Source organism: Pan paniscus, chromosome 11 (genome assembly GCF_029289425.2).
Source record: "Pan paniscus chromosome 11, NHGRI_mPanPan1-v2.0_pri, whole genome shotgun sequence".
Taxonomy (NCBI): domain Eukaryota; kingdom Metazoa; phylum Chordata; class Mammalia; order Primates; family Hominidae; genus Pan; species Pan paniscus.
Window position 1 is genome coordinate 41469750 of NC_073260.2, and position 15016 is coordinate 41484765.

Sequence of the window (15016 nt, forward strand, 5' to 3'; positions counted from 1 at the left end):
CCCGCGGGGCCGCCCTCCGCAGGAAAGCCACTGGCCCGCCGGGGCACCCGGCCGCGGCGCTAACTGGCCCCGCGCCGGTCCGCGGCGGGGGGGGGGGGCTCGCGACGGCGGGCAGCCGCGCTAAACCCGGGAGACGAATGGGGCAATTCCCACAGGTCGGACCCACGCCCACGCAGCCGCGCCGCAAGAGGGCCGCCCTCAGGCCCCTACAGCCCGCAAGGCGCGCGGCCGACCGCACCAGGCCGCTCTCAAGCACGTGGGAGGCCAGAGGCCGCCCGGCCCACCAGCCGAGCCGAAGCCCGCCCAAAATCCCGCGCGCCCGGCGCGGGGCGGGGGCGGCCGCCTGCCGTTGCCCTTTTAAGAAGGGGGAGGGGGTCGGCAGCGCGCCCGCGACGGGATGAGTCGGCGGCGGTCACGGCGCGCGGCTCCCGCCAGTGCGAGCCAAGCCCCGGCGGGGCGGGGGTAAACAGACCGAGGGCTCGGCGCGGGAAGAGGCGGCCGCCAGCCAGCGCCGAGGGCGGGCGGGCAAGGCCAAGCTCGTGGGCCGGCTCACCAGGCGGAGGGAGACGGGCACCCGCCAACATGGCGCTGCGGCGGCCTGTGGCGCGCCCCGGCTGGCGTGAAGAGCCGCCGCCCGCCCACACGGAGGGGCCAGCCTCCCGGGGCAAGGGCAGAGGCCCCGGGCGCCGCCGCCGCGGCACAGGGGGAAGGGCGAGGCCGTCGCCACAACGGTTGGCCTTGGTCGACCCGGGCTGCCCCTGGGAGGCAGGAGTGGGCAAGGCCGAGGGCGAAGAGGGAGCGAGGGAACGGGGGAGAAAGTTTTATTTTTGGGCTTGAAAAATGGCGGGAACCACGTCCTTTTTTCAAACTTGGCCTCGGGAGGGGCGGCGGTTGCGCCACCTCCGCCGCCCTGGCCCGCCCCTCCCCCGCTCCGCGCGCCGGGCCGCGCCCGCCCAGGCCCCCAGGCGCTCGAGGGGGCTTCTCGCTCCCTTCAAAAGAAAAAAGCCCCCTCCTCGCCCCACGGCCGCTGCCCTCGGCCGGGCCGGCGCCCACCGCGAGCTCCGGCCACAGGAGCCCCCGTCCCGCCCCACCCGCGCCCCTTCCCCGGCCGGCCCGGGGCGCGCGGAGCCCGGCCTGGCCCAGGCGGGGATGGCCGCGCAGCTCCTCGGCAGGCCGGGCCTCCGCCCGGCCGCGCATCCCGGGAGGCTGCAAACATGGCTCCCAGCGTTACACAACCCCCGCCTCCCTCTCTCGCCGCCGGCCACTTGCACACGCGCTCCCTCAGGGGAAAGACCCCGGCGGGCGAAGCGCTCAAAGTTTGCTTTCCCCCACACCGCTGCCTCCCCCCGGCCGCCCCAGGGGCCCGCGGGCGGCAAAGAGTTAATCCTCGCGCGCTCGCTCCCCCCTCCGCGCCCGCCCGCCTTCCCCGTCCGAGCCCACGAGCTGCGCTCTTCCCCGCGCCGGGGCCGGCGAACCCTCAGCCCGGGCCCCGCAGGTGGCCACCATTACATGCAAGTCATCGGGGGAGAGGGCGCCCAGAGGGGTCTCTGCTTACAGCTGCCGGAGTCCGGTTCCTCAGCTCCAGGTGGATCCTCCTCTTCATGTCCATGTTCCCCTCTTCCCCCCTCTTCAAACTTAACTTTCCGCGGCGGGGGCGGAGGGGGGAGAGGCGTCCCGGCCTGCGCAGCGAGGGCCGTCGGAAGGGTTTGCTAGCGGCGGAGGCCGGCGGCGCGGTCCTGGGTGGCGGGCGGCGTGCGGGCAGGCGAGCGGAGCCCCCGGAGCCAAGTTACTCACGGGAGCGGAGAGAAACCATGGAGGGAAAAGGGGGCTGGAGCGCAGCGCTGGGCTCACTACCGCCGCCCCCGGCCGCGGCCTGCACTGCGCTTAAACCGGCGACGCGGCGCGGCAGCTGCTCGGCTCCACTCAGCCCGGCGCGGCGCTGCTCGGCTCGGCTCGGCGGCCGCGGCTGCACCAAGGCGGGGCGGGGAGACTCGCGGCGGGCGGGGCGGAGGCTGGGGAAAGGCGCAGCCCGAATAGAGGAGCGACTTCCTCCCTCTCTCCGATTGCACGTGGGGCGGCTGATGTAAGACCTTTCTCGTGGGTGGGGGGGCTTCCCCGCCCCCCGCCGCGCTGAGACTCCTTCTACCCCCGGCCCCACGTCGTCGCGCCCGGAGCTGGGCTTGCGGCCCGGGCTGGGAGGTTCGCGGGAAGGGCTGGTGGGAAGCTTTGCAGTCCGGCTTCGGGGGTCCCTAAAACCCAGTCCATCCGGGGAGGCTCACGGGGGCGGCCCGACGCCCGCGGAGGCGCGAGATGTGAAGAAGCCGGGGACAGGCTTTGACGTTCACCTTTTGCCTGCCACACAGTCTGGGGCTAACAGGCCGAACCCCGCTGCCTCCTTGGCAGAGTGGCGTCCGTAGTGCCGCCGAGGATCCCCCCCGTCGGGACGGAATCGCGGCCGGCCGGCCCTGGCAGGGCAGCTGGGGTCGCTTGCTAAGCCACAGAGCAGCCGAGCATCCCCACCCTGTTCAGGAGAGTCTCCCTCGGTTTTCTAACATTTTAATAGGAGCTAGAGAAGGAAACGATTAGCATTTCTAATAGGGCCTCAGGGTTTCCCCGCAGACTTTTTTTTTTTAATCTCATTTATTCCTTAGGGCACCCCTGTGAGGTGTGTAAATTCTTGGTGGTCTAAGTTTCGCTGAAACCTGGCAGGCAGCCTTTGTCATGGTCTGGCCCAAAGGGTCCCAGGGGTTAGAGCACCAGATCGGGATGAGTGTTGTGCTTTGCAGAACACCGGGGAATGACGTTATATTCAGCGTACAATAAGTAAATACATAGTGTGTCAAATCAAATACAATCTAAGAAGATCGTACTGACAAGAAGCACCAAAAACTAAGAACAATTTGTTAAAGAAAAACTTGAAATTCTATGTATTAACATGAAGTTTTATGGAAGTTAAGACAGTGCCCCCTTTCCTATTTTACCTAAGTTTTAGTGGCAAACAACCCAAACTTAGTTGTAAACCAATTATATATCAGCTTTTAAAATACTGAGTGAGTTAACATTTGAAGATGAAAGTTTTAGAAGGAATATGGGAAAAGAAAAACTTTCTAGTAGTAGTTCCCTGACTCCTTTTGTAGTCTCAGCAGACGTCTTTATGACAAGGGAAAATGGAGACAGATGTTCTCAGGGTTACAAAAGGTCTGTAACTAAGGTTATGAGAACCACAGGGCTATGCAATGAGGGCTTTTACCAAACAAAACAAAACAAAACAAAAAATCGGTTTCATGAGCCAACAAGCGATTATTGAGGATCTGCTTTAAGGGGCTTGATATTATTTCTCTAATTCTCAGACAACTTTCTGAAGTAGGTGATAATTTAATCATTTTACAGATGAGGAGCTCAGGAATCAAGCTGCACGTCCAGCAAGAAGCAGAGCTAGGATTTACACCCAGATAGGTCTGACTCCACAGCCCACCATCTTCTGCTACATCATCAGTCTGGCTAGAGTGGAGTCATAGCATGGTGGGGGGCTACTTTGGTGCTGTAGGTTAGGAACAGTTGCAGAGGGCTTTTAATACCAAACAGCATGCAAGTGTCCTCGTGCAGGAAAAGGGGGGATGGTGCTGAAGGAGTCTTAAACGTGGTAGCTCTGTGCTAGAGAGTGGTAACCTGATGGCTCCCGGAGGAGGTGGTATTAATCCTTAGCATCAGGGCAAATCTTGAGACTCTGTCCTCTCTTTATGGCCAACTGGAGGGTATGAAGGACTCTTTCCCTAGGGTACATAGCTCACAGGATAGATGTGTGTTTTATAGTATTAAGCCACAAAGTAATTAATAAACATAGCCACAATGTGCTGCAAATAGAAGGCAAAAGAGCCAAAGGAGGAGAGACTACAGACACGGCACTGTCCGTTCTTAGCAGCCGGTGCTGGCATGCACCTCTGTGAACAAAGAGCATGTGTTCCAGTGACATGCTTCTTTGTCAGGGGCTTCACTGCCAGAGGCATAAATAACACAGGCAGAGCAGGGTGTGTCTCATTGCCCTGCCAACATCTTCTACGGGACTGTCAGTCTACAGGCCTGAAGGGGCTGTTGTCACAGCGCCTGGGTTTTGAATATTGCTGCACTTAACATCATTCTCTGTATGCATCTGTGTGTGAGAAAGATGTAGAATATTCAATTATATCTAATCTGCAAGTATTATCATGTCCATGGATTTATGGATTTCAACAAGGGCTGAAAGGGAATAAGGAAATGTAAAAACAGTTTGTTAGACCAAACTAAGAATGAACTTCTTTTTACTTCCATTGATGTTAACGTTTGACCAGTAAGTAATAAAAATATCAAATAATGCCAGGTTTTGGCACCCCTTGAGCCTTAAAACTGCCTGTTAATCAGAATGGCTATGTATTCCAAAAAGCTCTAAAATATCTGAGCAGAACACTCCGAGCCAGTTTGTAACTCCTTGGACCTGTGCCCCACCCCCCTGCCTCAGCAACAGCATGTTACTTGTCATGTCATCATATGACTTGAGCCTTCCCCACAAACTTTGTGGCTGTGGACAGACTTTAATAAATCTGAAGATGAGAGGAAACAGCCCTACTAGGTCATTGATTTAACTAGCTCTGAAACCAGCTTAACAGAATGGGCACATTTTAGTAACGACAGTATATGAAGCTGATATATAGAGTGAGGAAATGATTACTCTTTAAATACTTCCATTCTTCCCGTCCTCTTCTACACGCATGTGCATACACTGGTAAGAACATATCTCTTCCCCAGCCCGGAGTTTCCACAACTTAGTGTGTGTACCTCTATTATTGCAGTTCGGCAACAAATGGTAGTTATTGAAGGATCTAACTTCTCAATTAGAACTCAGACAAGTATTTCTGGATGATAGGAATGGAGAGGAGGACCTGGGGTCCATCTTTAGAACATAGCAGATGCTTTGCAAATGTATGTTATGTTGAAAATAGTGTCACATGTACTAAAAAATACCATCTAGGCAGCTGAGATTATTGAGACAAGGGGAGAGGGAGAGGCAAATAGGTGAAAATGGGTTAAGGGAGGAGATCCTGTTAGTCTCCACATGGTAAAAACAGAGGAGGGGAATGTGTCAGGTGTACAGGAAGCTCTAGGCCCAGTAACGGGCCCCTGCCCAGGTTCCTTTCTGCTTTCTGAACCAGCTAGAGGTGCTATGCCTTCCTGGTGCAGCAAGGAAGAGCTATGACTACCAAGAGTCAGGTCTAATATTTATTAAGCACCATCCTTATGCCAAGTGCTGTGCATGGGACTTTTGTGTACACTGCTTCTCAGTTAATCCTAGCAACAGCTCCCCGGGCAGGACGATAATCCACCTTTTTTTAGTATTTAGGAAACAGACTCAGCAAAGCCAAGTAGGTTTGCTGAAATTCATATAACTACTAAGAAGCTAGATTTCTCTTGTCATTAAGGGCTCACTGTAATTCATTCTCATTACTTTGATCGACTAGTCCTCACAACTGCTTCTGAAAAAAAAAAAACATTTTTTTCCTGTTTTAAAACGGTTTACTTGCTCATTGTGCAGAGAAAATTAAAAAATAGAAAATAAATTTAAAAGTTCCTGCCATTGAGATATAACCACCATTAAGTTGTATATCCTTGCAATTTTTTTCTGTACTATACATATTGTTTTTCAGTGTTGGGATCAGATTGAAGATTTTTTTTAGAAACTTGCTTTTTCCACCTATCATTATGATAAATCTGTATTAATATAACTTTCTTCAGTGGTTTTCCCTTTTAGAAGGACTTCAGTGAGATGAGAATCCCACTCTACCACTTACTGGCTGTGTGCTTTAGGGCAAAACATATAGCCTCTCTGGGCCTCAGGCTGCTCATCTCAGAACTTTTGAGGGTTGGACATAATTACATTAGAGAAGCTGAGTGCCTTTCACTTTTCTCTGCACCCCAGCCGCAGTCACTGCAAGCCTGAGTCCCTTCCTTACCCAAGCAGCATCCCAGAGCCTGCCAGCCTCTTCCAAGGCTAGGAACATTCTGCTGTTTCCATCTCTGCTCCATGTGCTACCCCTTTGGCTAAGGGGGAAATATGTTTTTAAATCTCAAATAGTCAGGCTCATTTTCTGCTTCACACAGTCCTTGGTCTCTCTTGAGGAACTTGGAACATGCTCCTGAGCTACACTGGAAAATATCGAAGTGCCCTTCTCCATAATTAGCCAGCATCCCTGCCATCTGGACCCTCTCATACCTCATAGGGATTTCCTTGTCCACATGGAACTGAGACTGATCCAAGAGTCCAGCTCCTGCTGACTGAACTCTGCCATCTGTTCCACAGCTTGCCTTACCTGCTCCTGTCCAACCAGGCACCCCTCTGTGGGCCTGTGCTTTAGTCCTCTTTCACTCTAGACCCTGGTACTACTGAGGTGGCTTGCGTGGTCCTAAATTTGCTAGTCTCTTATTTTGATAAAGGCTGCAAGTAGCAAATATCCTTATCCTTGAAAATAAGGGCATCTAGGCCCCTGGCTTCTTTTTATGTTTATTTATGCATGTACTATAGAAAACTTGGAAACCATACTTACAGAGAAGAAAATAAGAATTTCCATCCAAGGCTTTTTTAAAGGGCCAAGCACTGTTCATGTTTTGTTGTCTATTCCTCCAGTCTTTTCTCTACACACATATGGCATTTTCTCAAGTCTCAGATAGTGAGAAGCATCATCTCATTAGTAAGACCTTTTCAGGAGGGAGGGAGGGGGAACCCACAACATCAAATATTCATGTCAATTTTAAGAGATATTTCACATATAGAAGTGAAAAAGTATAATACCTAGGAAATATCACAATTAAAAATATTTTTCAAAAGTGGGATAGTATAACCTGCTTTTTAGTTAACAATATATTATAGACATATTTCCATGTCATTGAATAATCTTCTACAATATATATTCCTTGAAGATATTCTTCTACAAAAATGAAAATTTGTTTTCTTTTTCTGGGCATAAGGACAATACACATTCATGTAGCAAATTCATGCAATGCAAAAAAGTATAAATAAGAAAATAAAAGCCAGCCAAAATCCCATTACTTAGAGGGACTACTGTTAACATTTTTGTGAATATTTTCCAAGCTATTACTCTATGAATGAAGATGCATATATATAATATATAATTTTATATAAATGGAATTCTATAAATGATACTCTATAATACGTTTTTCATTTTCACTAAGCAATGGGTCACAGAGATTGCTCAGTCAGTAAGTTGGATCTACTTCATTTTTAAAGGCTGCATCATATTTTATTGTATGGACTGGAGAATAATTTACTCACCTGGTCTCCTACTGATAGACATTTAGATTACTTCCAGTTGTTTACTATTATACATAACATCGTTGAATACATTTAGCTCCTTGGAATAAATTCTTAGAAGTGCAGTTCCTGAATCAGAGTGTACACATTTCAAACTGGTATATACATAGTCAAATTGCCCTTCAAAGGCTACTACTTTATACTCCCGTTAGCAGTGTACAAGACTTCCCCTCACTCTTGCCTAAACTAGGTATTATCTTTGAAAACATGTTGTCAATTAGTTTTCAACAAGGGTGCCAAGACAGTTCAATGAGGGAAAGAATCGTCTTTTCAACAAATGATGTGGGACAATTGGCTGTCCACAAGGAAGAGAATGAAGTTGGACATCATTTACAAAAATTAATTCAAGGCCAGGCACGGTGGCTCACGCCTGTAATCCCAGCACTTTGGGAGGCTGAGGCGGGTGGAGCATGAGGTCAGGAGATCGAGACCATCCTGGCTAACACGGTGAAACCCCGTCTCGGCTAAAAATACAAAAAATTAGCCGGGTGTGGTGGCAGGCGCCCGTAGTCCCAGCTACTCGGGAGGCTGAGGCAGGAGAATGGCGTGAACCTGGGAGGCGGAGCTTGCAGTGAGCCGAGATCGTGCCCCTGCACTCCAGCCTGGGCGACAGGGCAAGACTCCATCTCAAAAAAAAAAAAAAAAAAAATTTAATTCAAAATGGATCATACACCTAGATATAAGGACTAAAACTATAAGACTCAGAAGAAAAAGTAGGATGACCTTGGATTAGGCAAAGTTTTTTTAGATAGGACACCAAAAAGAAAAATAGATTAATAGACTTCATCAAAATTTAAAATTTTGTGTTTCAAATGACTCCATCAGGAAACTGAGAAGACAATGCATGGGATGGGAGAAAATATTGCAGATCATATATCTGATAAGACACTTGTCTTCAGATGTATAAAGAACTACTGCAGGCTGGGCACGGTGACTCATGCCTGTAATCCCAGCACTTTGGGAGGCTGAGGCAGGCAGATCAGTTGAGGTCAGGAGTTCAAGACCAGCCTGGCCAACATGGTGAAACGCCGTCTCTACTAAAAATACAAAAATTAGATGGGTGTGGTGGCGCGGCCCTGTGAAGCTGAGGCTGGAAAATCGCTTGAACCCGGGAGTCGGAGGTTTCAGTGAGCCGAGATTTTGCCACTGCACTCCAACCTGGGCAACAGAGCGAGACTCCGTCTCAAAAAACAATGGGCAAAGGATTTGAATATACAGTTCTCCAAAGAAGATATACACATGGCCAATAAGCATATGAAAAAATGCTCAACATCGTCATTAGGGAAATGTAAAAACCACAATGACATACAACCTCACACCCTTGTGCATTGCTGGTGAGAATGTAAAATGGTGCAACCTCTTTAGATTTTGGCTCACTGCAACCGCCGCCTCCCAGGTTCAAGTGATTCTCCTGCCTCAGCCTCCCGAGTGGCTGGGATTACAGGCACCCGCCGTCATGCGTGGCTATTTTTTTTTGTATTTTTGTAGAGAGGGGGTTTCACCCTGTTGGCCAGGCTGGTCTCAAACTCCTGTCCTCAGGTGATCCACTCAGCTTAGCCTCCCAAAGTGCTGGGATTACAGGCGTAAGCCACCGCGCCTGGCCAACAACCTCTTTGGAAAACAATTTTGAAATTGTTTTGTTTACAATGTCAGGTTCATAGAAAAAGAAAAAGTTAAACATGGAATTACATATGAGCCAGCAATTTCACTCCTAGGTATATACCCAAGAAAATGAAAATGTATGTCTACACAAAATTTGCACATGAATGTTTATTGCAGCATTAGTCTTAATAGGCATAAAATGGAAACGACCCAAATATCCATTAGCGATGAATGAATAAACAAAATGTGGTTATCCATACAATAGAATATTATTTGGCCATGAAAAGGAATGAACATGGGTAAACCTTAGTAACGTTATGCTAAATGAAAGAAGCCATTCATGAAGGTCACATACTGTGTGGTTCTGTTTATGTAACATGTCCAGAATAGGTAGACAGAGACAAAGCAGATTTGTGGTTACCAGAGGTTTGGGGGAAGGGAGAATGCAGAATGACTGCTAACGGGTCTGGGGTTTCTTTCTGGAGTGATGAAAACATTCCAGAATTAGATTGTGGTGATGCTTTGGTTGTACAACTTTGTAAGTATACTAAAAACCACTGAATTGTACACTTTTAAAAAAGTTAAACATATTGCTACCATATGACCCAGCAATTCTACTCCTAGGCAAATATCCAAAAGAATTGAAAACATAAATCTACACAAAAGCTTGTAAAGGAATGTTCATAGCAGCATTATTCATAATACCTCCAAAGTAGAAATAACCCAAATCCATCAACTAGTGAATGCATAAACAAAATATGGTGTATCTGTGTGGTAGGCAAAATCATGACCCCCAAGCGACTTTGCAGATGTGATTAAGGATCTTGAGATGGGGAGATTATCCTGGATTATCCACATAGGCCAGTGTGATCACAAGGTGCTTAAAAGTTGAAGAGGAAGATGAAAGAAGAAAAAAGGAAATTTTGACTATAAAAAAGGAGGCCATAGTGATGTGTGAGAAGGACTTGAATGCTGGCCTTGAAGGTGGAGGAAGGGAGCCATAAACGCAGGAATATGGATGGCATCTACAAAGTGGAAAAGGGAAGGAAAAAGGATCTCCCTTGGAGCCTCCAAAAAGGAACACAGCTCTGACAACACCTTGGTTTTAGCCCAATAATACCTGCCTCAGGTTCCTAACCTACAGAACTGTAAAGTAATAAATTTGTGTTGTTTTAAGCTACTAAATTTGTGGTAATCTGTGGCTGGGCGCGGTGGGTCACACTTGTAATCCCAGCACTTTGGGAGGCCGAGGCAGGCGGAGCACGAGGTCAGGAGATCGAGACCACGGTGAAACCCTGTCTCTACTAAAAATACAAAAAATTAGCCGGGTGTGGTGGCGCGCGCCTGTAGTCCCAGCTATTCCAGAGAGGCTGACGCAGGAGAATGTCGTGAACCTTGGAGGCAGAGCTTGCAGTGAGCCGAGATGGCGCCACTGCACTCCAGCCTGGGCGACAGAGTGAGACTCTGTCTCAAAAAAAAAAAAAAAAAAAAAATTGTGGTAATTTGTTATAGCAGCAAATAGGAAATAAATACATCCATACAATGGAATACTATTTGGCCATAAAAAGGAATTAAATGCTGATACATGCTACAACATTGATGAACTTTGAAAATATGCTAACTGAAACGAACCAGACATAAAAGGCCGCATAGTGTATGATTCCACCTAGATGAAATGTCCAAAATAGGCAAACCTGGCTGGGCGCGGTGGCTCATGCCTGTAATCCCAGCACTTTGGGAGGCCGAGGCGGGCGGATTGCCTGAGGTCAGGAGTTCAAGACCAGTCTGGCTAACATGGTGAAACCCCGTCTCTACTAAAAATATTTTCAGAAAAAGTAGCCGGACGTGGTGGCGTGTGCTTGTATTCCCAGCTACTCGGGAGGCTGAGGCATGGGAATTGCTTGAACCAGGGAGGTGGAGGTTGCAGTGAGCTGAGATCGCGCCACTGCACTCCAGCCTGGGCGAGAGTGAGACTCCCTCTCAAGAAAAAAAAGGCAAACCCGTAGAGACAGATTAGTGGTTGCCAAGGACTGGAAGTTATGGGGAGTGACTGCTAATGAGTATGGGGCTTCTTTTGGGGGGAAGGGAAATGCTCTGGAATTTGGTAGTGGTGATGGTTACACAACTGTGTGAATATACTAAAAATCACTGAATTGTATACTTTAGAAGGATGAACTTCATATAACTGTATCCCAATAAAACTGATAAACTTTGTCAATTAGGTAAGTTGAAAATATCCCATTTGGTTGTTTCAATTTGTACTTCTTTATATAACAAATAAAGCTAAATACTTTTTCAGATATTTTTAAGCCATTTGTACTTCTTTGTAAGTTGCATGTTTGTGTCTTATTGGTGTTTTAAAATTATTTATTAACAAGTGCTCTTATATATTAAGAATGTTAGCCTTTAGTCTAACATATATATATCCAAACTATTTTTCCCAGTTTTTCGTGTGTGCTTTTAAAATGTTGTTTATAGGATAGAAATATATCTCCATGTATAGGTGTAAACACACACACACACACACACACACACACACACACATACATACACCACACACATACAGGGGGAGATGAAGAAAAATTTTAAATTTTTATTCAGGATCAAACCAGTCTTTATGGTTAATGGTTTTATGTCATGATTAGAAAGACCTTCCTCACTCCAAGATTATATCAGTATTCACCTATATTTTCTTCTGGTACTTCTGGTTTCATTTTTTATGTGAAATCTTTCATCTACTTGGACTTTCTTTTTTTTTTTTGAGACAGGAGTCGCACTCTGTCGTCCAGGCTGGAGTGTAATGGTATGATCTCAGCTCACTGCAACCTCTGCCTCTGAGGTTCAAGTGATTCTCCTACCTCAGCCTCCCAAGTAGCTGGGATTACAGGCACCCATCATCATGCCTGGCTACTTTTTTTGTATTTTCGTAGAGATGGGGTTTTATCATGTTGGCTAGGCTGGTCTTGAACTCCTGACCTCAGGTGATCCGCCCGCCTCATCCTCCCAAAATGTTGGGACTACAGGCGTGAGCCACTGCGCCCAGGCTTCTTGGACTTTTAATGTATGGTTTGAAGTAAAGATCTCATGTTCTTTATTTTAATGGCTAGCTGTTATTCCAATACCATTCCTTAAATAACCATCTTTCCCCCAATGAACATGAAATGTGACCTTTATAACATACTACATCCTTACCTATTCGTGAGTCTCTCTTTCCTTCCTTCCTCCCTCCCTCTTTCTCTTCTTCTCTCTTTCTTTCTTTCATTCCTTTCCTTTCTTTCTTTTCTTTCCTTTCCTCTTCTCACCTTCCCTTCTCTTCTCTTCTCTTCTCTTTTCTTTTCTCGCTTTGTTGCCCAGGCTGGAGTGCAGTGCCGCAATCTTGGCTCATTGCAACCTACACCTCCCAGGTTCAAGTGATTCTCCTGTTTCAGCCTCCCGAGTAGCTGGGATTACAGGCACGTGCCACCATGCCCGGCTAATTTTTGTATTTTTAGTAGAGATGGGGTTTCACCATATTGGCCAGGCTGGTCCCTACCTTCTGACCTTAAGTGATCCACCCGCCTCAGCCTCCCAAAGTGCTAGGATTACAGGTGTGAGCCACCACACCCAGCTGTAAGTCTATTTCTGAACTTCCTTCTCTGTTCGTTTATTTTTCTGTCTGTGTCCTTACCAGTACCTCTGGGAGAGTTTAGAAAATGCTAAGCCAGTGGACAAATGGCAGAAGAGCAGAAGTTTACTTTCTGGAGAAAGTAAAGCTAATAGAGCGCTGGGCTTAGAGACACCAGGCCCAGATGAGGGTGGCTGTGGATTCCCCAGGCCCATTTCTTATCTCCCTTTCTGCAAAAGAACATACTATCAGCCAAGATGTAGAATGGTATCAGAAGGATTTCTAATTAGTCATGGTAAATTGATACGCTTATCTTCATACCCTCCCAAATCACTAAAAGGATTTAAGGATAGAATTGAGGAAATTTGCCCCAAAAATAGCATAAAAATATAAAGAAATACCCTAAAGGAAAAATACATATAAAAGTAGAGAATCGGTCCAGGAGGTCCGACATCTGACTAATCAGAGTTCAAGAAAGACAGAAAAGACAGAATGGAGGGGATGAACTGGAAGTCTACATCCTAAATGGTGAGCTACTCCTCCAACTCCCCTTTTCCCAGCTGGCTCCAGAATGCTAATGGCTAATCTCCAGAGGCAGGAGACTGGAAGAGTCTTTTCTGGGGGAAAGTGACTAGTTTAAGAAAAAATAAGATAACCACATTTGGTTTTTTTTTTAGCTGTCATATTTTTAATTTCCAAGGGCTCTTTCTTATTTTTAATGTTCATTTTTCATAACATGCTGTTTTTATTCCATTAATGTAACATATTTTAACCTCTTTTTTTTCTTTCAAGCATATGGAGCTCAGGTGAACATATTTTAACATCTTTAAATACATACACATGTATTTATGTATGTAAACATATATACATAAATATATGTATAATAAATATGTTTATGGACATATTTATATCTAACATATGTACATTAAATATATATATTTAAGTTTTATTCATTTTTTGAGGGACACAGTCTTGCTTTGACCCAGGCTATAGTGCAGTGGCATGATCATAGCTAACTGCAGCCTCAAACTTCTAGGCTCAAGCGATCCTTGTGCTTCAGCCTCCCGAGTAGCCACCACGCCTGGCTAATTTTTTTATTTTTAATTTTTTTGTAGAGACAGAGTCTCACTATGTTGCCCAGGCTGGTTTCTCCCAGGCTAGTCTCTAAATCCTGGCCTCAAGTGATCCTCCCACCTCAGCCTCCCAAAGCTCTGGGGTTAGAGGCAGGAGCCACCAAGCTTGGCCCCTTAAGTTTTATTCTGATCTCTGAAATGTCTCCATTTTCTCCAGGTTTCTATTTATTTGTTTATTTTTGGGACAGAATTTTTGCTCTTGTCACCCAGGCTGGAGTGCAGTGGTACCATCTCGGCTCACTGCAACCTCTGCCTCACAGGTTCAAGCAATTCTCCTGCCTCAGCCCCCCAAGTAGCTGGGATTTTAGGTGCCTGCCACCACGCTCAGCTAATTTTTTTGTATTTTTAGTAGAGACGGGGTTTCACCATGTTGGCCAGGCTGGTCTCGAACTTGAAATCGACCTCAGATGATCCACCTGCCTCAGCCTCCCAAAGTGCTGGGATTACAGGAGTGAGCCACTGCGCCCGGCCTCCAGGTTTCTTTTTAGTAACACAGAGTTCTGGCTTTCATTATAGAGTCTTTCCTGAGTATATGATCATCCTTAAATATCCATTTATATTTATGAGAGAGGCACTAAAAAGTGCTTCTGTGGGAACTCTGTGTCCCCTGGTAGGTCTTAAAGACTAGTGGGCACTCCCCTAGGGTGATCAGGAAGCAGGTTCCTTGAGGAACCCCCAAATGTCAGTATTTTTAGTGCCGATAGCTGTAAATAATGAAATTATCAAACAGTAATACAACGCAATTCCTCTGGGATTCCAGATCGAAATGGCCCACCAAGGCATATCACAATGAAGTTGCAGAAAACTAGAAATCCTAAAAGTGTCCTAAGAGGGGAAAAAAATCATAATCTAAAGACTAGAATTCAAAATGGCATGAGCCTTCTCAGTAGAACACTGGAAACTAGAAGACAGTGGAGCAACTGACACTGTCTTCAAAATTGTGAAGAAAGTTATCATCTTAGAACTTCCGCAGCCACATTATCATTCAAGAGTAAGCATAGAATAAAGACTTACATACATTCAGCGTGTCAGAATATTGACCCTCCATGCACCCCTTTCCAGGAAGCTCCTGAAGAATACACGCCCATAATGTTAGCTGTACAGCTGGCCCGGAGGGCAATACTGTGTAGGCGGGAACCAGAGGACAGAAGGTTCTTGGGGTGGCCGGGGGTGGGGTGGTGGGGGGATGTCAGGAAATAACAATCAAGGATACCACCTGCGTAACCACACTGAGAAGAGAGAGGAGTTTTACAGCTCTGACGGATGTAGTAAATTAAGCCAAAGGAAGACGAAAAGAGGTTATTCTTAACACCAGGA

The 15016-nt window shown here is 47.1% G+C and overlaps 2 protein-coding genes across 4 annotated transcripts in view; one reads left to right on the forward strand and one right to left on the reverse strand.

Moving 5' to 3' along the window:
- Nucleotides 1–8113, reverse strand: part of ANP32B (acidic nuclear phosphoprotein 32 family member B) — a 38385-nt gene extending 30272 nt beyond the window's left edge. For all 3 annotated transcript variants that reach the window (XR_010109024.1, XM_034967850.3, XM_063593954.1), the window contains exon 1: nucleotides 1556–8113. Coding sequence is in view for 2 of the 3 variants with exons in the window: in XM_034967850.3 (XP_034823741.1) it covers nucleotides 1556–1609 (54 nt within the window). In the remaining variant the exon portion in view is untranslated. The remainder of the gene's footprint in view (nucleotides 1–1555) is intronic.
- The window catches only part of HEMGN (hemogen), a 70748-nt gene that overhangs the window by 8460 nt on the left and 47272 nt on the right, over nucleotides 1–15016 (forward strand). The gene's annotated exons all lie outside the window — the stretch shown is intronic.